This window comes from Urocitellus parryii, chromosome 11 (assembly GCF_045843805.1).
Source record: "Urocitellus parryii isolate mUroPar1 chromosome 11, mUroPar1.hap1, whole genome shotgun sequence".
Taxonomy (NCBI): Eukaryota; Metazoa; Chordata; class Mammalia; order Rodentia; family Sciuridae; genus Urocitellus; species Urocitellus parryii.
Genome location: NC_135541.1, coordinates 9,759,245 through 9,781,273, shown reverse-complemented (window position 1 = coordinate 9,781,273; position 22,029 = coordinate 9,759,245). Strand labels below are relative to the sequence as shown.

Genomic DNA, 22,029 nt, shown 5'->3' with positions numbered 1-22,029 from the left:
AAGGTCATTTAGTCCAGATCTTCAACTCTGAACTCCTTCCAGGTCTCCATTAGGTGGTCTCTGCTGTGTGAAACCTCCACCGTCTTCTGGGGACAGTGGGGTCTGTCTGGCAGGGACCCGGGGAAGACAGCTACTGATACCATGAACACGAATCTACCAAGTGCCAGACACCAACATCCTTACTCAGCCACTGAGGAAGCCAAGGCTCAGAGAGGTGGTCTGACTGGTTCAAGGCCACACAGCTACCAGTGTTGAGTGGGGATGTGAACATAGACCTCCGGGGCCTTTCTGCTGCACGGTCTGACTGGTTGAAGGAATCGAGAAATGTAATATAATGGCATCGAGAAAACTCAGGACCCGTTTCCTTTACTTGGGCTCTGAAGACCTGGCCAAAGCCGGGGGATTCTGGGTCTGCTCTAGCTCCCCGGTGCGGTACTCACATCAGGTGGTCGCACGCCATCTCTTTGGTACTGTTCTCCAATGGGGGGGCCACGGGAAGCTCTTCCGGCATGTCTGCCTCTTCAGCTGCAGCAGAGGGACACACATTAGGCCCCCGCACAGAAGTGGATGCCCTCCTTCCCCTTGGCCTGCGGGCCCCCTGACGGGCCCACCTGGCTGCCCTCCTTCCTGGGAGACCCACCCCGGGTTCTGCGTCACGGCGGAGGCTCTCTCCAGCAGAGGCCGTGGTTACAATGTGGGTGGCCACCCCTGGAGGTGCGCGCCCAAGTGAATCCCCACCTGAGCTTGCTGTTTAGAGGTGGGGCCTTTGAGGATCAGACCAAGCCATCAGGGTGTGGCCCCCAAGATTGGTAGTGGTGGCTTTAGGAGAAGAGAGACCAGAAACACAGGCACCCCTCTTGTCTCTCGTCCTTTGCCACCTGTGTGGCCCCAGGACTGCCAGCAAGAGGGCATCACCAGATGGGCCCCCCCAGACCTTGGATCAGGCCATAAGCCCAATTGGCCTCTTCTCTTCATAATAACCCAGTGGCCCTGGGTCTTTGCCTTCGCTAGCAGGCAGGTGTCCCCAAGTCCACTGACAGACCAGGGAGCGCATGTTAGAGTGACAGAACTGCTGCGGGAGGCACAGCGGGGGCACCGGGTCCCCAAGCCTGTCTTCTTCCCACCTCCTCTGGCTCCTCAGCCCCCCACCCCGCCTCCTTGTCCCCCTCTCATCCCACAAACTCCCGTGCGGTGTCTGCTTTAAGGCAGGCACTGATCTCAGTGTGGAGACGACAAGATGTCATCGCCCTCGGCCCCAGCGTGAGCATCCTCAGAGGACACTGTTCACCTGCCAGGGCCACCACCTGGGGACCTGCAGAGTCCATACCTGCAGAATCCCCAGAGCCTCGCTGAGCCTGGAACATAACAGATGCTCAACTAAGAGCTGAACCACGGCAGGGGCCCGTGCCCACAGCTGGCCACTGAAGCAGGACTGTGTCCCAACCAGAGGGAAGTTTCCTCCGGGGACATTCAGCAAGGTCTGGAGGCATCTAGCCAGGGAGGCCGGGGAAGCCCGGGAACCCTTAGCAGGACTAGGGCAGGTGGCCCTGTCCAGCCCAGAAGGCCAGTAGGGCCGAGGCCGAGAAACCCAGGCCCCAGACCTCTTCTCTCAGAGCTCAGCATCTAACAGTCACTGGGGGAACGTGGCACCCAGCCCCCATTTCCGTTTTTGCTTCTCTTGTGCGGAGCTGACCCGGCCGCGTCTGCAAGGCTCCAGTCAAGTGGCAAATGGCCGAAGGCAAGAGCAGCCCTGCAGAGGCCCCTGTGTGGGCAAGAACGGCTGTGTCCACTGCTCTTGTCACGCCTGACGGCTCCCGCGGCATGTGTGTCGCCGCCTCACTGGGTCGGCACAAAAGATGTCCCGACTCATCGCCAGCCTCGGCTCGCCCGGGCCTCGAGGGCTTCTGACGTCCTCGTGCAGCAAGAAGCGCAGGGCCTTGGGCCACCGCGACAGCTTCTCAGTGGGTGCAGCCTGTCTCAGGTCGGCCGGCTGCGGGGCTGCGGCACCCCGAGCTGCCCTGGCGCGGGGCTCCCCGGGTCTCTCTCTGGGCCTACCTGGGTTATTGACCTTGAGGGTTGCAATCTCTTCTTCTATTTTCTTATGGTGTTGGGTCACTCGTTGGAGTCTCTCCTCGAGGCTCACAATCGTCTGCGAGTGCTGTCTGATCTGCTCCTTGTATTCTTGGATTTCCTCTTCGAATCCGTGTTTCTGAGTTTCCCGCTGGTCTTGCAGGCTCTTTACCGTCAGTTGCTGCAGTATTATCTGCTCCTCCATCATGATCTGGGGAAACAGGGCAATGGTTATGTGACGTGGGAGCTGGATGTGATGACGTCGACACTTGTTCTCATTTGTGCAACACAGGGCTGAGCTGGTCTGGCCACAGGACCTTGGCTTGTGCTGTTCCCTCTACCTGGCATGCTCCCCTTCCCTGGCTCCTCCCATGGCTCATCCACCCCTTCTGGTCTTTCAGGTCTCAGCTCCAACATCCCCTTTAAAGAGCCCTCCCCGATCACCCATCTACAAGAGGGGTCTGAGACACTTTCTATTTGATTTATTTAATTTTCTGTTTTAGTGTTCCCCAAGACCTTATCACCACCTGAAGGGAGCTTGTTCTGTTGTTTCTTTGCCTGCTAGAACTCAACTCCGCGGCAGAAGAAACTTGCCTTTTCTCATTGACGGCTGGGCCCACCCATCCAGACCCAGATTCTTGATCAATATGAATGAATGAAAAATTTTATAAGGAAAAAAGCCAATGGATTGGGACGTCTTAAAAACAGAAGTCACCAAGGCCTCTGAACGGCGAACCCGACCCCCCCCTCCTGAGGCCCTCCTTGGTGGTTCTGCCCCTTCCTCCCTCCCTCCCGCTTCTCCGACTGACCCTGCTTCTCCGGCCCCTGCTCCCTATTCCCGGGCCCGGCCTCTGGTCTCCTGAGGTGTGACTTTGTTGGGACAGCCCATTTGTGCCCACTTTCCGACAGTCTGCCGTGAGACTCCTCCAGATTCAATTCCCCTTCTTCCCCTCCCACTCTGCTGAACGGCGCCAGTGGGGCTCTGCTACCTGCCGCTCCTCACCACCTCGCTCCCTGGGAGGACCCCACCCAGGCCCTCCCCGTGCCCACCAAGGTGCCCTTCGCCTGCCATCATGGCCCCAGCTGCCCTGGCTTGAAGCTGGAGCCTGTATCAAGCGCTGTCATGGCAACGCCTGCCCCCAGGCCCCTCCCCTTCCCTGGCTCTCCCCAGCCCTGAGCATCCAGGTCCCTGTGAATCTGACCTACAGCTGCGTCCACCACGTGGCCCCCTGAGCCGGCCTCTCCGCTCGCTCCCTGATCTACTTGGATTTCCGGTAGATTCATCTCATCAGGCCCTCGCCCACGGAGCTGCTGGCTGGATGTGCCAGTGACAGAGGAGAGCAGTGCGGGACCCCGTCTGCCAGGGCCTCGGGCACCCACCGCAGCTGAAAGCCTTGACTGAGGGTCTGCGGAGCAGTCGCGGATCACTAGGTCCCGGGCTCCTGCTCCTTCCCCGTGGGGCTGTGCAGCCCCTGCCCCATCTCAGAGGACTTGCAGGAGGCCTCAGCCTCAGGTGACCTTTCACGCCACACCAGCGTTCCTCAATGGGCAGTTCTGCCTCCAAGGGACACTGGCAACATCTGGAGACATTTTTTGGTTGTCACCCCTGGGAGAAGGGAAGCGGCATGCAGCAGGTAGAGACTGGGATGCCACTGAGCCTCCTGCAGCGCCCAGAGTGGCTCCCAGCAGGAAAGAGGCACCCAGCTGAGGCTGGGAGGGACACTGTCATCTTCCCCTTGGGCACTCTCTCCCGTCCCTGCCCCTGCAGGCCACCACTTACCAGCTTTGTCTTGGCAGTTTCCAGTTCGGCTAAGGACTCATTTAGCTTCAGGGAGAGGCTCTCTGCTCTGAGGCTTTCGGCTGTCTTGATCTGCTGAATCTCTTCTACCACGGCCAGTGCATCGCTTAATTTATTATTTAAAGAGTTCTCTTTTTGCCCTTTTAATTCTATTTCCTAGACAAACAGCAAACACCAAATTAGCAGACACTCAGCACTAAGGGTCAACGCTAGCCTCCTGGCCCTGCCGTCTTCAGGGAGGACGGGAACTCCACTCGGCCGCTCCTGGGAGGCCCAAGGTCCACGCCTCGCTGGAAGGTTCCCACCGCACGGCTCTCCCTCGAGCTCAGCTGACGTCTGTCTCCTTGGGACTTCTGGTCTCCCGGCTTACCTCCGACACCTGGAGCTCGGGGAACACGTTTGATTTCTCTTTTATGAGACAGTCTTTAAATAGCCGAGGAGGGCCGCCAAGTCTCTAAGTCTGTTCTCCAGGATAAATGAGCCAAATTCCTTCACCCTCCGCAGCGTGGCCTGCCTTTGGGACACTCTGCTTTCCCACGGGGCTTTGGCACTGGGATGGCCACCCCCCCGCTGCCCCCCAGGCCCTGGCCACATAGGACCCCATTGCTGCGTCCATTCCGCCTGCTGGAACCCCTTCTTCCTGCCTTGGATGGGCAAAGTCCCTGTGGCTGGTCCGACAAGGTGGACCCGGGCTTCTTAGCAGGCAGGGTGTGAAGTCTTCCAAACATGACGGTCCAGATACTCTTGAGACATTCTAGTGGGCACTCTCCTTCATCAGTGGCAATGTGAATGGGTATGGTCCTTCTGGAACATTCCTTGGGAACACACTGTGATCTGCAAATGTTAATATTCTAGGACCCAGCAGTTCTATTTATTTATTTGTTTTTTGGTACCAGGGCTTGAACCCAGGAGTGCTTTACCACTGAGCCACATCCCCAGTCCTCTTTATTTTTCAGTTTGAGACAGGGTCTTGCTCAGTGGCTGAGGCTGTACTTGAACTTGAGATCCTCCTGTCTCAGACTCTCAAGTTGCTGGGATCATAGGCCTACGCCACTGTGCCCGGCAGCAGTTCCGTTTTTTGGGACTCGATCCCAAGGATGTCCAGCCTGGAACATGGGGTGTTTAGTCCAGTGTCTTTTATACCCTTGAAAATGGAGGAGAAAACCACAGGGCCTGGCTATGAGGAGGGGCAGATAAATCGGGGTCCATCAGAGTCGGTGCACACCCAGGCCATCCCTCAATGGCGGGTGGTAGAAGATTGTTGGGCAGTACGGAGGCCCTTGGACAGCTAGTTATGTATAAAGAAACAGCTCCCGGCTGGGGCTGGGGCTGGGGCTCAGGGGCAGAGCGCTCCCCTGGCACAGGCGAGGCCCCGGGTTCCATCCTCAGCACCACATAAAAATAAATAAATAAAATAAAGGTGTTGTGTCCAACTACAAAACTAACAAAATTAAAAGAAAAAACAGCTTCCAAATCAGTGCCTAAACCAGTGACTTCATGATAAATCCCTATTTATCTGCATCCCTAATCAGGCTCAGCATCCAGGCGGAATCACATCAAAACCCTGCTGGTGACAGCACGGTTAGCTTTTTCTTCTCCGGAGTGAGATTTTGTATTTTTCACATGTTCCGGGAAGCCAGGGGCTCCTTTGACAATCAGGAGGGGAAACCGTACTTAAAAAAGAAAAAAAAAAAAGAAAAAACGAAATGCAAACACCACCTTCATCAGGCTCTTCCAGAGCCTCCCCTGGGGCTTGCTTCTTGCTCCCCAAGCCCCCGAGGAGCTCCGTCTGATTCCTGGGGAGGCTCTTCACACCGCCCCTAGACTCTCCCTCCAGCACAGCTGTTCTCTGGTGGGCCACGAAGCTGCCTGGTCTCTGCCCAAGGTTGGAGAGGCCTGGCACGGCCATCACCGCCCCTCTGGTGTGAAACTGGTTTGCTTTTCTGCTCTCTTTTGTCTGTTTTACCTTTGCAGGTGAAATCTAGCTTTCTATTGCCCTTCTGTGTACGCCAGTAAGCCCCCTGTGTGTCCGGAGGGCCCTTTTGTTACGTGAGCATCTGCAATTTGCAATATCAAATTGGTTAGAGGTACTTATTACAAGTTCAGCCAGGAGATTTTCGAAGATGGGCCCCAAACGCGGATTCAGAATCAGGACTTACTGGTGACATTTGGAGTCGTACACCAATCTTCATCTTATAATTTTTTTCTCACTTCCTAAATTATTTTTTGCATATAGAGATTAAAAATTCTAATTAAAAGAAACCAGTTGTTGCAAATCACAATGAGCTTGCGAGGAGTCACCTTAAAATATCAAAGCACACTTCAAACAGACACATCCACAAATTTGGAAATAGAACAAAAGAACATTTTGTTTTGAAATGGAATTATTTTCATTAACTACCTATTGAAATATTTTGAATATCAAATGTTGGCCTGCATTCACCTTGGTTGGGGGTAAAAGCTGCTTTTCAAATACGTTTAGTTACAGAGGATACTCAGTGACCTATTTAAGAAAAAATTCTCTGTTCATTTCTTCAGAGATTTATTCTGAGCTGGCATGGAGGTGCACGCCTGTAATCCCAGTGGCAGGAGGATCACGAGTTCAAAGCCAGCCTCAGCAACAGCGAGTCGTAAGCAACTCAGTGAAGCCCTGTCTCTACATAAAATACAAACTAGGGTTGGAGATGTGGCTCAGTGGTTGAGTGTCCCTGAGTTCAATCCCCAGTAACCTACTCCCCAAAAAAGATTTACTCTGAATTTCAGAAAAGTCAAATTCTATTTTTTGTTTTAAATATTCTTTTAATTTAAAAAATTTATTGTAAATTGACAAATTATAATCACCTGTATTTATGGGGTAAACGACTAATATAATGCAGAATGTCATTTCAGAATAATGAAGTCAAGCTAATTAACATATCTATCACTTCCAATACTTATTTTTTTTTTGGGTGTGAAAACATTTGAAATGTACTCTCAGCAGTGTACAACACACTATTATTTACTATGGTCATCACTTGGTGCGATGGATCTCAAAAGAAAAAAAAATCCCAGCTTACTCCTGCCCGAGGCGTGTGATACTGGCGTACATCTACCCCTTGCCTGCCCCAGGCTCCTCCCCAGCTTGCTGTGATCTGCTGTGTGAGTTGGTTCTGCGTGTATGGGAGCGCACACAGCATCTGTTTTGCTGTGGCTGGCTTATTTTGCTTAGCATGATCTTTAGTTTTCTGAGGGACCTCTATGTGGCTTTCCGAAGTGGCCATGCCAATTTGATGGTATACAAGGTCCCTTTTCCCCCCATCCTGCTGGACCCTGGGTATCTTTTCCTATAACGGCCCTTCTGGCGGGTGTGGGGTGGTATCCCACAGGGGCTCCATTTGTGCTCCCTGGTGGTTGGTGATGTGGATGGAGCTTTTTCCAAGTGTCGGTTGGCCACTGTTTGTCTTTTATGAAACATCTCATTGGGTGATTTCTTTCCACAGGGCTGTTTGGGTTCCTTGTAAATTTTGGACATTGCCACTTATCAGATGTACATCTTTCAAGTATGTTTCTCCCGGTCTGCAAGTTGTCTGTTTATCCTGTTGTTTCCTTGCCATACAGAAGCTTTCAATTTTGATGATTTTAATCTATTTTTGCTTTTGTTGCTTCATTTTTGGGTTCAAATCCAACAACAACAACAAAAAACCCAACCATTGCTCAGACCCAAGTCCTGCTGTTCCCTTGGTCTTTCCAGGCACATGGTGGGTCCTTGGGTGGAGTTCTGCTCCTCCTGGTCTGGTGTGAAGCCAGCTGCTGACTGTCACAGACCTACCCTTGGATGTCCCTGTCCCCTCTGGGGTGTCCTTGAGGACGGTCCTTGTTGCTCTACAGGGTGTTCCATTCAATGAGCCTTGGAGAGGTTCTCTGGGACCAGTACCAAGAACAGTCCCATTTCTGTGGCTTGGACGGTTCTGGCCTAGTAGGCAGCACAGGCTTTGCCTTACCCAGTAACTTCTAGAATAAAGTCATGACTCATTCATTGATTTCATGATACACACCTTTTTTTTTTTTTAAACTCTGTGGCACATCATTTGGGGACCCAGCCTGGGGACAAAGAGACTGCTCCCCTGGAGCCCCCGTGTGGCCTGGGCACCCTCCCCGCACACAGTGGGCAGCCCTGGGTCTTGCACACCTCTGCCTTCTCTGTGCATGTGCCAGGTGCCCAGGGGCTGTGTGGTGGCATGTGTGCGTCAACCTTCTTCCTGGGCTATGTTCAGGGGGCCCCTGCTCCACTGGGCAGAGCTTGCAGATTCCCGAGTCGGCCCTACGCCCTGCGAGTCAGAACTCTGGGGGTGAGGCCTGAAGAGGGACTTGGAATAAGTTCCCCAGAGAGTCTGATGCATGCTAGTAAATGACCCAAGATGGATGTGAGCTAGGGACCCTCTTTGGTCCCCACTGGCTCCAAGTCCTTTCAGATTCATTTGCCTCTAGGCAAATCTTACCCGATGACCAGGTGACACCTGCTTTACTCTGGATACTGCTCGTGGCATACGTGTGTGTGCTTTGCACGATTGGGACCCAGGATGGGTCCCACAAAGATGGTGAGCAACTTGCCTAATGACCCACAGCCAGAGGGAGGCAGAGTTTGGATCTGAACCGGCCCCTGGGCACAGGGCCACCCTGGGTCCCTTTCCGCCGTTGGTCACCGAGACTCATACCTCTTTCTGCTTGGTCAGGCGGTTCTCCAAGTCCTGCACCTTCTTCTTCTCCTTCTCCAAGGCCTCCTTGGCCTTCTGAATCTCGTAGGCGATGCTGTTGTCTGAGATCTGGGAGTCAAGGGTGAGGGGACGAGGGGTGAGCAGGGAAGGGGGACCGTCAGTGCAGAGAGAAGCCAGGGCCAGTCTCTGCGGAAGACGGGGGATGGGGTTTGGGCTGCAGTGAGGCAGCCAGGGCCGGCCTGGCCGAGGGGTGGACTCCTGGAGCAGCCTCAGGCAGGGCGAGAACCAGGAGCCAAATCTCAGCCTCGCACACGAAGGAGGGAGTGACTCCGGATTTTGGGGCTCGTGTTCAGGAAATGACATCCTGGTGAGTCCCAGGGTCATATCATTTGGCGCCAAGCCACGGGATGAACTGGCATGTGTTGGCACCAGTAAAGGCCTGGCTGGGAAGTACCTGGCTCTTAGGAGGTGTGGGAAGAGAGACAGCACAGGGGCACACTTCCTGCCCCCACCCTTCCTGTCCCTGGCTTTAAAGGACACAGGCAGAATCATCCCATATACCAAGGCGTGGGTTTCGGGAATTCATGCCCAGGACAGCGTGGAGCTGGGGACACTTACTCCACAGACCTGGGCATGGGGTGGAGGCCGGGACTCCCCTGCACAACCCGGGGAGGACCCGCCAGCCCGGGGATGAGACACTCTGTTTGCTGCCATTGACCCTCTTGCCGCTCTGGCCCTCACCAACAGAAAGGCCACAAGACGGGTGTTTTAAATGTCTGGGTGCTGTGCAGACAGAGGCTGGAGCAGGGTCACTGAGGTATAAACGGGGCATTGGGTGGCGGGGGACCAGGACCATGGCACTTGTATTCCCTCTTCCCACTGCTCTGCTGACTTTTCTTTAGTGGATGTGCGCTCTTGTCACAAAGGAGAACGAATGGAAATTGTTGCAGGGAATGTCAGGCAGGTGGGAAGGTCTTAACCAGGGGGCAGAGGTGGGGACACTGGGAGGCACGTGGCCCTGAAAAAGAGACAGTGTTCCCAGTGTTCCCAGGTTTTGATGAGCCTTCCGAGGCCCCACCTGCACACATTCTCTCCCACCCTCCCCGGGCTCTGGCCTCACTTTGACCCACTGCCATGTCCTGCCTGCCCAAGAGGCCACCAGCCTGTTCTGCGTCTCTTCTCATGCCATGTGCTGCTCAGCGTAGCACAGATGAGACCAGCAAGGACAAGGCCCCGCGTCCTGCTCTGTGTGGGGAATGCTTGAGAGCATCCACCCTGCCAGCCGGGTCCAGGGGCCCCCTTTAGAGGTGAGGCAGTGGAGGCTGTGCCTGAGGTAGTAGGAGGAAGGTGACGTCCCCGTCACCCCCCAGGAAGTGGCGTGAAGCTGGCCACCAGGGCCCTGCCCTCACCACTGTGCACCCAGCCTCTCGGTCCTGCGATTTCCACCGCGGCCCATCGGAAGGCAGGACGCGCACGCTGGGCACTCGCCTGGCGGGGCCCCACATGGAAGGGGTGCTCTGGGGCAGCTGTGGCCTAGTTTGGGAAACACACCTCGCCGAGTCTCTGAGTCCGTCTCCCTCACCCCGGCTGCACTCTGCCCTTCCTGCCCTCTCAGGTGTGGCAAGGCTGCCCTGCCCCCCCTGGACCCTGCCCTCCCTGGGTGGGTGTCCCGCAAGCACAGACTCCTCTCCCCAGGCCTCTGGGGTGGTTCTGCCCCCATCATGGACGAGGGCACAGAGAGGGCAGGGGCTTGCAGGGTCGCACAGCGTGCTAATACAGAGCCGGCTCTTTGGGCCCACTGAGCCCCGGCCCCCTCCTCTGCTCCCCCAGCGAGCTCCTGCCTCCTTCTCTGGCTCTTCCCTGAAGTTCCAGGCCCCACCGTGCCCTGGCTGGCTCAGGTCCCATCCCCCTTCCAGTTGTCACTCAGGGTCACCTCCTTAGAGCTCTCCATGGGTGTCGGCCACTCTCTAGCCAGTCCTTGGGACTGGCCGTTTCCTGGGGTTCTGTCTTCCTGACCTGGGACGGGGGCTGTGGGCAGCGTGGCCCTGGCTTGTCTTGTCCACTGTGGTGTCCTTGGTCCCCAGAGCAGGGCCCGACACACAGGTGCTCAGAGAATATGGATGATGATTGACACTGAGCCACCGAGCCACCACCTGCTTCCCCGAGGGCAGCAGGGTGGGCCTCGGCCTCTGCCTCTGCCCGCCGCTGCCCATGGACACGCCACTGGGGTTGCTGGTGACATCTACCCAGCCCTGCCTGTCCCCTCCTGCTGAGGCTGGATGTCTGGTGGCCTGTCCCCAGGCGGGTGGGTGGGTGTGTCCTCTCTGCCGGTTCCTGCACTGGGGACCCTCCTCACCTCCCCCGGGGCTTTGTCCTTGTGAGGCTGCACCCCTCACCTGCCCCAGGAGGCGACTGCCCTTATTGGATGTGACCTCCATCGGAGCTCCTCACAGACCTGCCTGGCCCCCGCCTGTGGCCCTGCCCCGGGGTCCTCTAGAGTCCCCCGCGTGGCAGGGGTGTCTCCCGCCTGGCTATGCTGATGAGCAGGATGCTGGCTGGGGGGATGCAGGTGCCGTCCAAGCACTTCAACCCAGGGACACCTACTGCTGCGGGCGGGGCTGGCCGCGTTTCCATTGAATAGGTGAGGACACCGAGGGTGGGAGGCTCAGGGCTGCCCGGCTGTCCCCTGGGCGCTAGGAGTTGGCTGAGCTGGCCGCTGCAGCTCTGGGCCGCCGGGCTCTGGCTCGCACCTCCTTCTGCTGGGTCAGGTGGTTCTCCAGGTCCTGCACCCTCCGTCGCTCCGACTCCAGGGCCTCCTTGGCCTTCCTCTTCTCGTGGGCTATGCTGCTCTCCAAAACCTGAAAGGCAACGGCCGCTCCTCTGGGTGCCTGCTGGTGAGGACAGTCCTGAGGGCCACGACACAGGGCCTGGCAGCCCCGGGCTCAGGAGACCTCGTCCTCCGGCACTCGGGTGGGGAGAGCTCTCTGTGGCCCCATTTTATAGAAGAGGGACGGAGGGACAGATGGGGGGCTCCGGCTGGTACGGCTCATGGCACTGAGCCCGGACCCTGCTCGGGGAAGCTGGCGGCTGCACGCGGAGCCCGGGGCAGGACCCAGCAGGCAGAGGGGCCAGGCTGGCTGTCACCACCCGCAGCCTCCCTGACGGGAGAGTGTCACCCCCTGTGGCGTCCCCACCCTTGGGGTAATCTCTTAGGCCGAACCCGGTTTCAAGAGGAGAACAAGGCCCAGGAGGGAGCGGCCACGATGGACAGTCTCCACAGGGGCAGGGGCCGGCCTGCAGGGGCTCCTGGAGGGACACCCGGTCCAGGATTCATCCAGGAAGCTCTTGTGATAAGTGATCGTTGGCTAAAGGACTTAAGTCAATCACCAAAGGAACCAAAGGAAGCCACCGCGGGCCGGCCTCGCCTCTGGCCACCGACCCCGGGGCCAGCCTTCTCAACACCAGCTCGGGCGCCAGGAGTTTAGAACTTGGAACACAGTTGCCACTAAAATCCACAGTCAGGGCCCCAGGCCGGCCCCCGGGAGCACTCAGCCCTGAGACGTTGGGTATTTTGCAGTAAAACGTGGTTTAAAAGCTCCAGTGCCCTCTTCCCCACACCAGCCCAACGGAGCAGACGAGAAGTGGCAGGGCAGGGACCCCACTGTCATTCTGAGGGCCTGAGGTGGGGTTCAGGGTAGGGGGTGCTCCTGTGACCCGTGAAGAGACTTTGAGGCCCCCTCTGGTGACTTAGGGTCGGCCGCAGCACCTGACCCCACATCCAGGCGCCCGGCCTTGCTCTCTGCAGCTCCTCTGTGGCTGGGACAGGCCACCTGGAGGGGACACACCCTGTCCCTGTGCCCCCAAGTCCACAGCAGGGAAGGCGAGCTGACCCTTAACCTTACCTCACGACCCGGACTATCCCCGTGGCCCTCTTCTGGTAAAAGAAAAGTCCCCCTGCCCCGCCCCAGGCTGAACGCAGGCTGCGGCCGGAGCTCGCGAGAGGCCACAGAGAGGTTTGGCCAGGGGAGGCGAGGTTCCAACGGACCTGGGGCCACCAGCCCTGGCTCATCTGCTACGGGCTTCACTCCTGCTTCTGAAGTCCCTCGTGATCCCAAAGTCCCTCAATTCCAGGGCCGTCCTCTGTTGACCTCTTGGTGGCATTTGACTTGAGTGACTCCACGGAGACCCTCCCTTCTCTTGCCACCCTCCCTGGAGATAGAACTCGACGGTCACCTCAGTGACACTGTTTACAAAGAACCACAAGCACAGCTTGGGGGGGGGACCAACAGCCAACACCCCCCTGGGGGTGCAGGGCTGTGTCCAGGGGCCTCTTCTTTCTCCCTCCTGTGTCCCTCTGAGGTGGACAGGAAGAGGTAGATGTGGCAGAAGTGACCATAGAAACTCCCATTTATTCGGTGACATTTCTATCAGACACTCCCTGGGACACGTCCAACCCTCACAGCCACCTTCCACAAAGGGAGGTATGGACAGATCTGCTCCAGTCAGGATTCGAACTCACATCTCACCTGGCCGCAAAGCCTGCACCCCTCTCAGCTGCCGTAGGATGGAGGGATTGACAGAAGCAGGCATGGAAAGGGCTCAGGGACCCGAGGGTGCCACAAGCTAAACATGAATCAAAAATGCAACAGAGCTTCCCCAAAGCTAGCTGGGCACATTAAAAGAAGGAGACCATCTCCAACAAGGGGTGACTTTGAGGCCCCCTCTGGTGACTTAGGGTGGGCGGCAGCGCCTGGCCCCACATCCCTGGGCCTCCCTGGCTGGGGAGGAGTGGTTCTGGCTGCCACACTTTAGGAAGAAAACTAGTGATGGATGGCAAACTCCAGTGCCCGGAGGGCCAGTCGGGGGCCAGAAGTGAGGATGTGTTCATGCGGGCGGAGGTGAGGACCGGGGCAGACTGCTGCCACTTGGTTCCGCGCTGGTCCTTGTTGCCAGGTGGAAACGGGGGCCACATTTCCCGACTCTCGAGAGAGGATGGGAACCTGAATTTTATGAATCCAGAATAAAACTTTCTGGGTCCGACAGGACATATCTGGGAGCCTCCAGAGGGCACAGTGGGCCAGGGAGAGGCTCCGGCTCCAGTCCCACCAGACGAGCAGGGACAGGGGGCCCGGGCCTGTGGGGGAGCAGGCGCAGGAGCAGGTGCCCTTTTCAAACGGCCCCATTAGGACGGCTTTCTGGTGGCCAGAAAGGTGCCGCCCAACTCGACCTAAAGGGAGCGCCTCCTGCCAGCGCAGAGCGCCCACCTGGTGGCTGGCCGGGGCGCAGACACTCCTTGGTGTGGGCTGAGGCTGGGTGACCGGGGCAGGGTCCCTGCAGCCTGGACTCCCATGACTGCTGTCCCCCCTTCCTGTGCCTGGGACTCAGCCTCCTTGCAGAAGATGCCACGTCTCCTGTCCTCTGTCCCCTGTCCTGACTTGCTCCCCTCCCCGCCCTCTGAGCTCACTGCCCGGCGGCCCCTCCCGGGCACCCACCTCCTTCTGGCGGGCCAGGCAGCCCTCCAGCTCCTCGAGCCTCCTCTCCTTCTCCTCCAGGACCTCCATGGACCTGCGTCTCTCCTGATCCAGGCGGTCGTCCAGAGCCTGCAAGCAAGGGTGACCGCTGAATGGACCTGGTGGCCGTGCGAGAAGGTGGCTCTGCGCGGGTCCCCTCACTCCCCACGGCACCCGAGGAGGGTGCTGGAGCAGGCGGGCCAGGATCAGGGCTTCAGGAGGCGTCCCGTCCCGGGGTGGCCTGAGTCCTACCTCCTTCTGGCGGGCGAGGCGGTCCTCCAGCTCCTGGACCCTCCGCTGCTCCTCCTGCAGGGCCTCCCTGGCTCTGCCTTTCTCCTGAGCACTGCTCTCCTCCAGGGCCTGCAAGTCAGCGAGGCTTGTTGAACTGACCGGTTACCATGGCGGGCATGTCCCTCTCCAGTCCCACCCCACCCAGGGCCGCAGAGCCCCGGAGCCGGGTGTGGGCTCTGGAGTAGGCGGGGCCTCGTGAGAGCCGGGAACTGGACACCAGCCCCAGGGCCTGGCTAAGTGGGAATATACGCCGTGCCTCAGCTTCCCAGGGCCACCACGGGGACAGCCACAGTTCCTTCTGCACCGGGAGGATGGGAAGAATGGGGGGAGGGCTGGCACAGTGAACACCCTGCAGCCCCACTTGCAGAGGAGGAGACAGGCTGAGAGGGAGTGAGAAAGCTTGGTGGGCACCGTGGTCACGCCTGTGATCCCAGTGACTCAGGAGGCCGAGGCAGGAGGATCACAAGTTTGAGATCAGCCTTGGCACTTAGTGAGTCTGGGTCTCTAAAAAAGAAGAAGAGGGCTGGGGGGTGGCTCAGTAGTACACTGTCCTTGAGTTCCATCCCCAGGACTGGGGAAAGAAAGAAAGAAAGAAAGAAAGAGAGAGAGAGAGAGAGAGAGAGAGAGAGAGAGAGAGAGAGAGAAAGAAAGAAAGAAAGAAAGAAAGAAAGAAAGAAAGAAAGAAAGAAAGAAAGAAAGAAAGAAAGAAAGAAAGAAAGAAAGAAGAATGTGCCTGCTCTATTAGTGACTCCCTCAGGCAGGGGCTGGAAACCGGAACCCCGGCCCCACTGGATGCTAAAGCCTGGTTCTAAGTTAGGGATTAGCCCACGACGTCCCCGCCGTGTGTGTCCTGAGTCACTGTCGCTCAGTAGCGGAGCTGAGAAGTCGCGCCAGGACTAGCTCGTGGCCAGCTAAACTGCAAGACCTGTGGCCTGGCTCTCCTGGAAGCCGTTGGTCGGGCCTGGTCTGCAGCACTGGTGGGGGCAGAGGTCAGAGGTGACGTTCAAATTCACAATGAAAAAGAAGTGCTGGGGGGGAGGGAACCGGAATTCCTTCTTCCACCACAGCACAGTCCTCCCACAAGCAGCCTGCACCAGGAGCTGGGAGCCACATGGTCAGCGGGTGACAGGAAAGCCTTCAGGGTGTCTGGGGGCTGACCATGGGGGGCCTGAAGCACCAGATCCCAACAAGGGAAAAACCAGTGTCCCCCGCAAAACTCCCCAAGCAGGGTTTTGAGAAGGTGGCCGACAGCGGTGAGGAGGGACAGTCTGGGAGGACACCGGAGCCGTCAGGTCTGGGCCGGCGCCGCCTCCTGTCTGTGGATGGAGCTGTCTCTTCCACACCCACTTGCTCTTCAAAGTGCACGGCTCTGACTGCGGTCTGTAATGTGACCTCCGAGGACGTGTCGGGGGGGCTCCTCTGAGGACGTGGGGGGGGGGCCTTCTGTGTATCTTTTATTACATAAAAGGCAAAGAAAGAGGCCAGGAGGGCAGAGGCAGGAGGAGGGGAGAGGCCCCGGGTAACTGGGTGGGAACCGGCGATGGAAATGGCCCAGGCGGAGCCAGGAGAGGCCTGCAGGGGCCTGGACAGGGGTGTGCTGATGGAGGACAGTGTCCAGGTGGGCAGTGGCTGAGCAGGAGCTGCTGAAAGGTGGCCCCCGTGACCGTGTAGTCCCCACAGGGAGAGGAGTGCAGGGGAGGAGCGGGGTCTGGCGGTGGGGGGCTGCTGTCTCCAGGGGGGAGGAGGGGCCACAGGAAAGGCCATTCCACTCCCACGGGCCGCGGTTCTCTTCTGTGGCCGCGTGTTGGAATCGCCCAGAGTGTTTACCGACCCCAGAGCGTGGGCCACGCCATCACCCCAGCTAGATTGGAGCCCAGGGGGTCAGGAGGGGGCAAGGCTGAGTGTTCTGGAATCTCCCAAATGACAAAAGGTGGCCCAAGTCATGAGTTGCTGGCCCAGGCTGATGGAAACGAGGGTGGTGAAGCTCATGGCGGGTCCCCGAGCATCAGAGAGGGCCAAGTTCCAGACCACGAAGAGATAAAAGCAGGAAACATGGTTTCCTGGCCTTCTCCAGAGATTCCCAGGCAGTGGGTCTGCGGTGGGCGCCAACAGCCTGTGTTTAACAGGGCGTCTCACTAAGTTGTTTTTATCAGGAAACTTTGGCAAAACCTTCCTCCAAGGCTGCGCTGAGATGCAGACCTGTCGCCTCGGCACCATCTGAAGCATATAGGAACCGCTGAGCCCCAGTCTGCATTGGAGCCAGGTCCCTAGGTGGTCCTCGGACCCTTAGCATCTCACACGCACTGCTACAGGGTGTCTTCTAATTGGACAGGTTTCTAGAAAATTTAGTAGCAATTCCGGTCACTTGTTTTCCCTGTCATGTATGAAGACTGGGATGGTCAGAAACTGGTTTGTCACCGTTGCTCTGTCACTTACAAACCAGGGTCTGCTGCAGTGAGGAAGATTTGTTATATAACTACAATATAGAAACAAATAAGGTGGCACTCATCAAAATTGCAACGGTCCTGCCTTTTCGGGCTGATTTTGCTGTGAGTTTTAGAATTCGGGCTTCATGTGGAATCCTTCATGATTATTCATCCTGTTTAATAATTTACCTCCTTAGTACTAAGCCAGCCGTCGCTGGGATTTCTCCATCTCAGCACCTGCTCTTAATCTCCCTTAGAAAAGTCTCTTTCGTAGGTTCCCAGCAGTAAGAACAACAACAGGGCGTCCTTACCGTCTTCTCTTCCACCAGCCGCCTGATTTTGCCTTTCAGCTTCTCCTCTTGCGCCAGCTTCTCCTCGTTCAGCTTCTCCTTTTCTGCCTGATGCTCCTGCAGCTTTTCTTGCAGCAGAAACTGGTGGGTTTCCTGCGAGCTGCTGATCTTGATCTAAATTGAGAGAAGAAAGAGGAAGCTGAGGTTGTCAGGGGCTGGATGGAGGAGTCATTTCCACACTCACTTGCAAATCGTTTACCTTTCGGGGACAAAGATTTACACAAAAGTTTCTTAAAGACACAGACAAGGGGCTGGGGCTGGGGCTCAGCGGCAGAGCGCTCACCTAGCACATGCGAGGCCCTGGGTTCGATCCTTAGCACCACATAAAAATAAATAAATAAAGATATTGTGTCCAACTAAAAAATAAAATATTAAAAAAACAACCCACAGACAAACCGCACTTAGCCTAGCTTCTGGTGGGGAAGCAGTAGACTATGAAGACCTTGGATCCTGGAACTAGATAAAATCCCAGCTCAAGTTGCTTCTGGAGGCTTCCCCATTTAGAAAATGAGATTAATCACGGTGTTCTGTGTCTTAGAATTGTGAGGATTAAATGAGATAATGATGGAAAGCTTTGTGGTGTTTGGTACATGGTAGGTGCTCAGTAAACGGCGGCTGGAATTCTTGGTCATATTTGCTGGGGGTGGGAGGAGAAGCAGTGATCTGGGAGTCAGAAGGCCCAAGCTTTGTCTTGGTTCTTTTGATGAAGTTGTTCTCATCAGGAAACTCTGAGGGGCACGTGAGCTCTGTGGTGACCAAATAGTAACCCACTTCTCTGGCCTTTGATGTCCATATCTGTGAAACCAGGAGAAGGGACTGGACGGGGTTGACGACTGCGGTGCACAGGCAGACCTGGTCCACTGTCTGCCTTTGTAAATAAAACTTTATTGCAGCGGCCACGCCCACCACGCCTGCTCATTTGCACGGCTTGTGGCCGCCTTTGTTCTACCACAGCAGAGTTGAGCCTGTGCCTGAGGCCACGTGACCTGCAGAGATTAAGACTGGCCAGGGGCCGTTACAGAGAAAGTCACTGACCCCTGGGCCAGGCCTCTGTGGTGGGTGGAAATGGCCGTCTGATCTGCAGCTTCCTTCGCTAAGTGACATGTCTTTGCCTGTGTCACTCCCAGTGCCTGTCCCCCGCCACATCCCGGGACACTGGACTCCAAAGGGATGTCAGCATATGTGGCAGAAGCAGAGGACAGGAAAGCATCGCGTGGTCTTTTCCGCTGTCTCTTGTACCTGCGCAGTTTTCGGGAGAAGATGCCCAGGCTCCCTCGCTGGGGGACGAGAGGCCAGCCTGGATCCTCCAAGACCAGCCAACACCAGGAGGCCTGAGCCAGCCCCCCAAGGCCAGCAGGGCCACCTGGCGGCTGACCTGGGCAGGTGAGCAGGCACTAGTAGTTGTTGAATGCCCCTAAAGTCATGTGGCTCTTTATTGCAGCGTTACTATGACATTAGCCATCAGCATTGCATGGTCAACCCCTAGGGGTCACTGGCCTCTCCAATCTTCCTTTTGGTAACTCTGCTGCCTGGACCGTGGTGGCTGGACTTCCCACACTGGGCTTTTTACACACACTTTTCAAGATACGATGGCATGGAGCGCTTGAGGTTTCCGACAGGGGAGACAAGCACCGTGGTTCGTGCAGGAGGCTGGCCAGGGCCCAGCTTCCTGTTTTTATCCTTGGCCCGTGGGAGACCCCGGGCACCCTGTCCCCTATCGAGGCTGGGGGCTGACTCGCCATAGAGAAGAAACAGATCTCCAACTCAGAGGAGCACACTCCCGTCCAGGAGCTGAACCAACTTGGAGAAAAAGAACTTGAAAGACTTACCTGCAGCTCCTGGGTCTGGCCCACGATTTTTTTATAATGTTCCAGAAGATACTTCAGGTACAAAGAGAACCCTGAAAAACAGAAGGGGAGAAGGGGTCAGTTCAACTCCTTTGCTTTCTGAATCATGTCTTTCTAAAAAAATTTATTTTCTGATGACGTCTTGACGGAGCCCGTGGGCAGGTGGGTGCAGGTCCCTGGGCCTCCTGTGGAGAGGACAGAGCTGCCCCTGGACTTGCACTTTTACGATGATTGACGACGGACTTTGCTTGGGCTCCAATCTACGTTTCTTTTTGGAGGCGGGAAATAAAGACCGCTCAACAGAACACCTATGTTTCCACGTGTCCACTGAGTGCCAGGTGCGGAGGGAGGCCAGGTGCTCCAGGGCCTTAGGGTTCAACCTGAGAGTCAAGTTCTAATGCCTGGTGGGACCCTAGGTGGCTTGTTGGTGACAGTGAAGGACAGGAGGCATGTGAGGGTCTCCGGGGAGACAGGGACGGTTCGTGCAGAGTGATCGGAAAAGGTGACTTGGAGGAGGACCCACGGGGTGGGGGCATGGTGTAGGCAGAATTCAGAAGGGGAGGGGAGGGTGCTCTGGGCAGAGCCTGTGGCTGGCTGAATGACCCCCACCAACCTCCTGGTCCCTGGAGCCGTGGATGTGCCTCGCACGGCAGAAGGGACTTGGTGAACGGGCCTGAGGAAGGATTTGGAGCTGGGGGTTCTCCTGGATTATCTGGCTGGAGCCAGCACCATCACACAGGCTCCTACGGGAAGGAAACGGGGAGATCCGATCACAGACGGACAGACAGAGGAGGCGACATGGTGGAAACAGAGTCCGAGATGCTGTGCATGGTTGCATAGCAACAAGGTGGAGGAAGGGGCCACAGCCAATAAATGAAGCCCCCGGAGCTGAGGACGGCAGGAAAGCAGATTCTCCCCCACAGCCCCCGCAGGACCAGCCCTGCACACCCCTGACGTCAGCCCGGGGAGGCCGCGGGTGGACTTCAGCCTCCAGATCTGTAGGAGGATACAGGCATGTTTTAAGCCACGAAGGTGGTGGTGGTGGTCACAGCAGATCGCAGACCGGCGCAGGGATGAGGCAGGACGGGAACGGGAACCGCAGTGCGTGGCTTGGGAGGTGCTGGCTTCCCTGGGCGGCGCTGGCCGAGCAGGAGCCAGGGTGGAGTCAGATGGAAGAGCGCGATCTGCCTGGGGCAGGCCTCGAGCAGTAGCCTAGAACCTGTGAATCTGACCTTCATCCCTGGACCGGGCCCAGGGCATCCTGCGGGCCTGGTCCTCCACGGCGCAGGAAGGAAGGCCTCGCCCACCGCCGTGTCCCTTTCATAGAGCGGCTCTGGGATGCGTGGCTGCCGGGGGCTGGGCCGGGCCTCGGGATCCACTTACAAAAATTTAAAATGCCTCCAGACATTCTGGGTGTCCCCCAGGTGACATTCTGGGTGTCCCCCGGGTGGGGAACTCCCCTCCTCTGAGTTAGAGGCAGAGAGCTGAGCTAAGAGCCCACGGGAGGCCCAGGCCCAAGGCGACAGTGTTGTAGACGAGTTGGGGGAAGCAGCCCGAGAGGAAAGAATGAGAGAGAGAGAGAGAGAGAGAGAGAGAGAGAGAGAGATTGGCCAAGTCTGCTTAGACATGTTGGATTTGATGCATGGAGGGACTCCAAGGAGAGCTGGTCAGCTGGAGCTGGACGTGCCCGGCTGGAAAGGTGAGGCCTTTATGAAAACGTAGGAAAGAGCTCCCTCCCTCCTGGTGGACGTGGCCTGGGCCAGGGCCACCTGCTGCCTTGGCTGGATCCCCTTATGTGGGCCCCAACCTGCGCTCCCGCTCCAGCAGACAGGCCTGGGGACGCGTCCATTTGGACATCCTGGGCCAGGTGGGGCTGCTGGACACCTCAGTGGAGAGAGAAGGCAAGAGGGGCAGGACGGAGGCCGCCCTCGGGACACGCTCATGTTAGGGACAGTCGGTGGTGAAGGGGCTGCTGAGAGCTTGGGGAAAGACCAGGGGAGAGCCAGGGTGCTCCAGGACCCGGGCCCCAGGTGGGAGAGGGTTTTGAGGCAGAGAGTCGGGAGCACTGCCAGGCTGGAGGGAGCACGGCCTTGGGGAAGATGGCGGCCTCTTGACACAGCAGGATCCAGGTCTGGTACTTGGTGGGGCAAGGCCAAGAGCGGGCAGGGGCTTGGTCATGTGATCGAACGCACTTTTAGAAGAACTTGGAGGCTTGAGGGGAGAGGGCTGCGTCGGCCAGCGTGAGGAGGCGCCAGGGGAGGAGCTGTAAGGGACCCAGCTGGCGGGAGGAGAGGGGCCTGGCTGACCCTGGCCGGGGTTACTGCGATGCAGGGACCAAGGCCGCGTAAGCGAGCGTCTGGGCTTTTGCTCCTCTGCACCTGTGACCCAGGCCTCAAAGGGCAAGGCTCAGATCCTGGGTGAGATCCAAAGAGGACGGAGGGAGAAGGGAGAACAGGCTGTCGAAGGGGGAGAGGGCATGCTGGGTCACATTCTGGATTAGACTGTGAACTGTGAGCACAAGAGGAGTTTCCTCTTTGGGGGAAGAGCAAGTCTTTATTATATTTGTGATTAGGAAAGTTACATGTGTTCGTTACAAAAAATCCCAGTGTTCTGAGAAGTCCATAGTGTGGCTGCTGTGTTGTCAGAGTTGTGGCCAGGGGCCGGCACACAGTGGGCCCTCAGTGAATAGTTGTGGAATGACTGAGTGAGCATAAAGGTCCCACATTATCCTATCCTGCTGTGACTATACTCTCAAGGGTTCTTTTTTTTTTTCTCCAGATTTTTCTGTTGGTCAGACACTGACAAAAAAAAAAAAAAAAAGGAACACAGAATGCATATTATACCCCAACTGGCCTTGTCTTCTCAGGAGAAGACACTGTGTATCTTGGATATGTGAGAATGGCGAGTTTTCCATGCATGAGGGGAAGCCTTTCATTTGTAACAAAGTCTTGCAGAAACAGACACAAACAACTGAAGCAACAGAGAAGAATGTAAAAGTCCTTTGATTCCCTTATCAAGGGGAGCCTGGGAAACCAGGCAGGAG

At 57.0% G+C, this 22,029-nt stretch overlaps 1 protein-coding gene across 1 annotated transcript in view; it reads right to left on the bottom strand.

The window, feature by feature from the left end:
• Nucleotides 1-22,029, bottom strand: part of Fhad1 (forkhead associated phosphopeptide binding domain 1) — a 111,562-nt gene that overhangs the window by 22,460 nt on the left and 67,073 nt on the right. Inside the window, exons 14-21 of the mRNA XM_077791445.1 lie at nt 18,969-19,039; nt 17,101-17,253; nt 14,325-14,432; nt 11,313-11,420; nt 8,563-8,670; nt 3,851-4,024; nt 2,008-2,281; nt 441-501 (exon numbers count right to left, since the gene is read on the bottom strand). Of these exons, the coding sequence (XP_077647571.1) occupies nt 441-501; nt 2,008-2,281; nt 3,851-4,024; nt 8,563-8,670; nt 11,313-11,420; nt 14,325-14,432; nt 17,101-17,253; nt 18,969-19,039 (1,057 nt within the window). The remainder of the gene's footprint in view (nt 1-440; nt 502-2,007; nt 2,282-3,850; nt 4,025-8,562; nt 8,671-11,312; nt 11,421-14,324; nt 14,433-17,100; nt 17,254-18,968; nt 19,040-22,029) is intronic.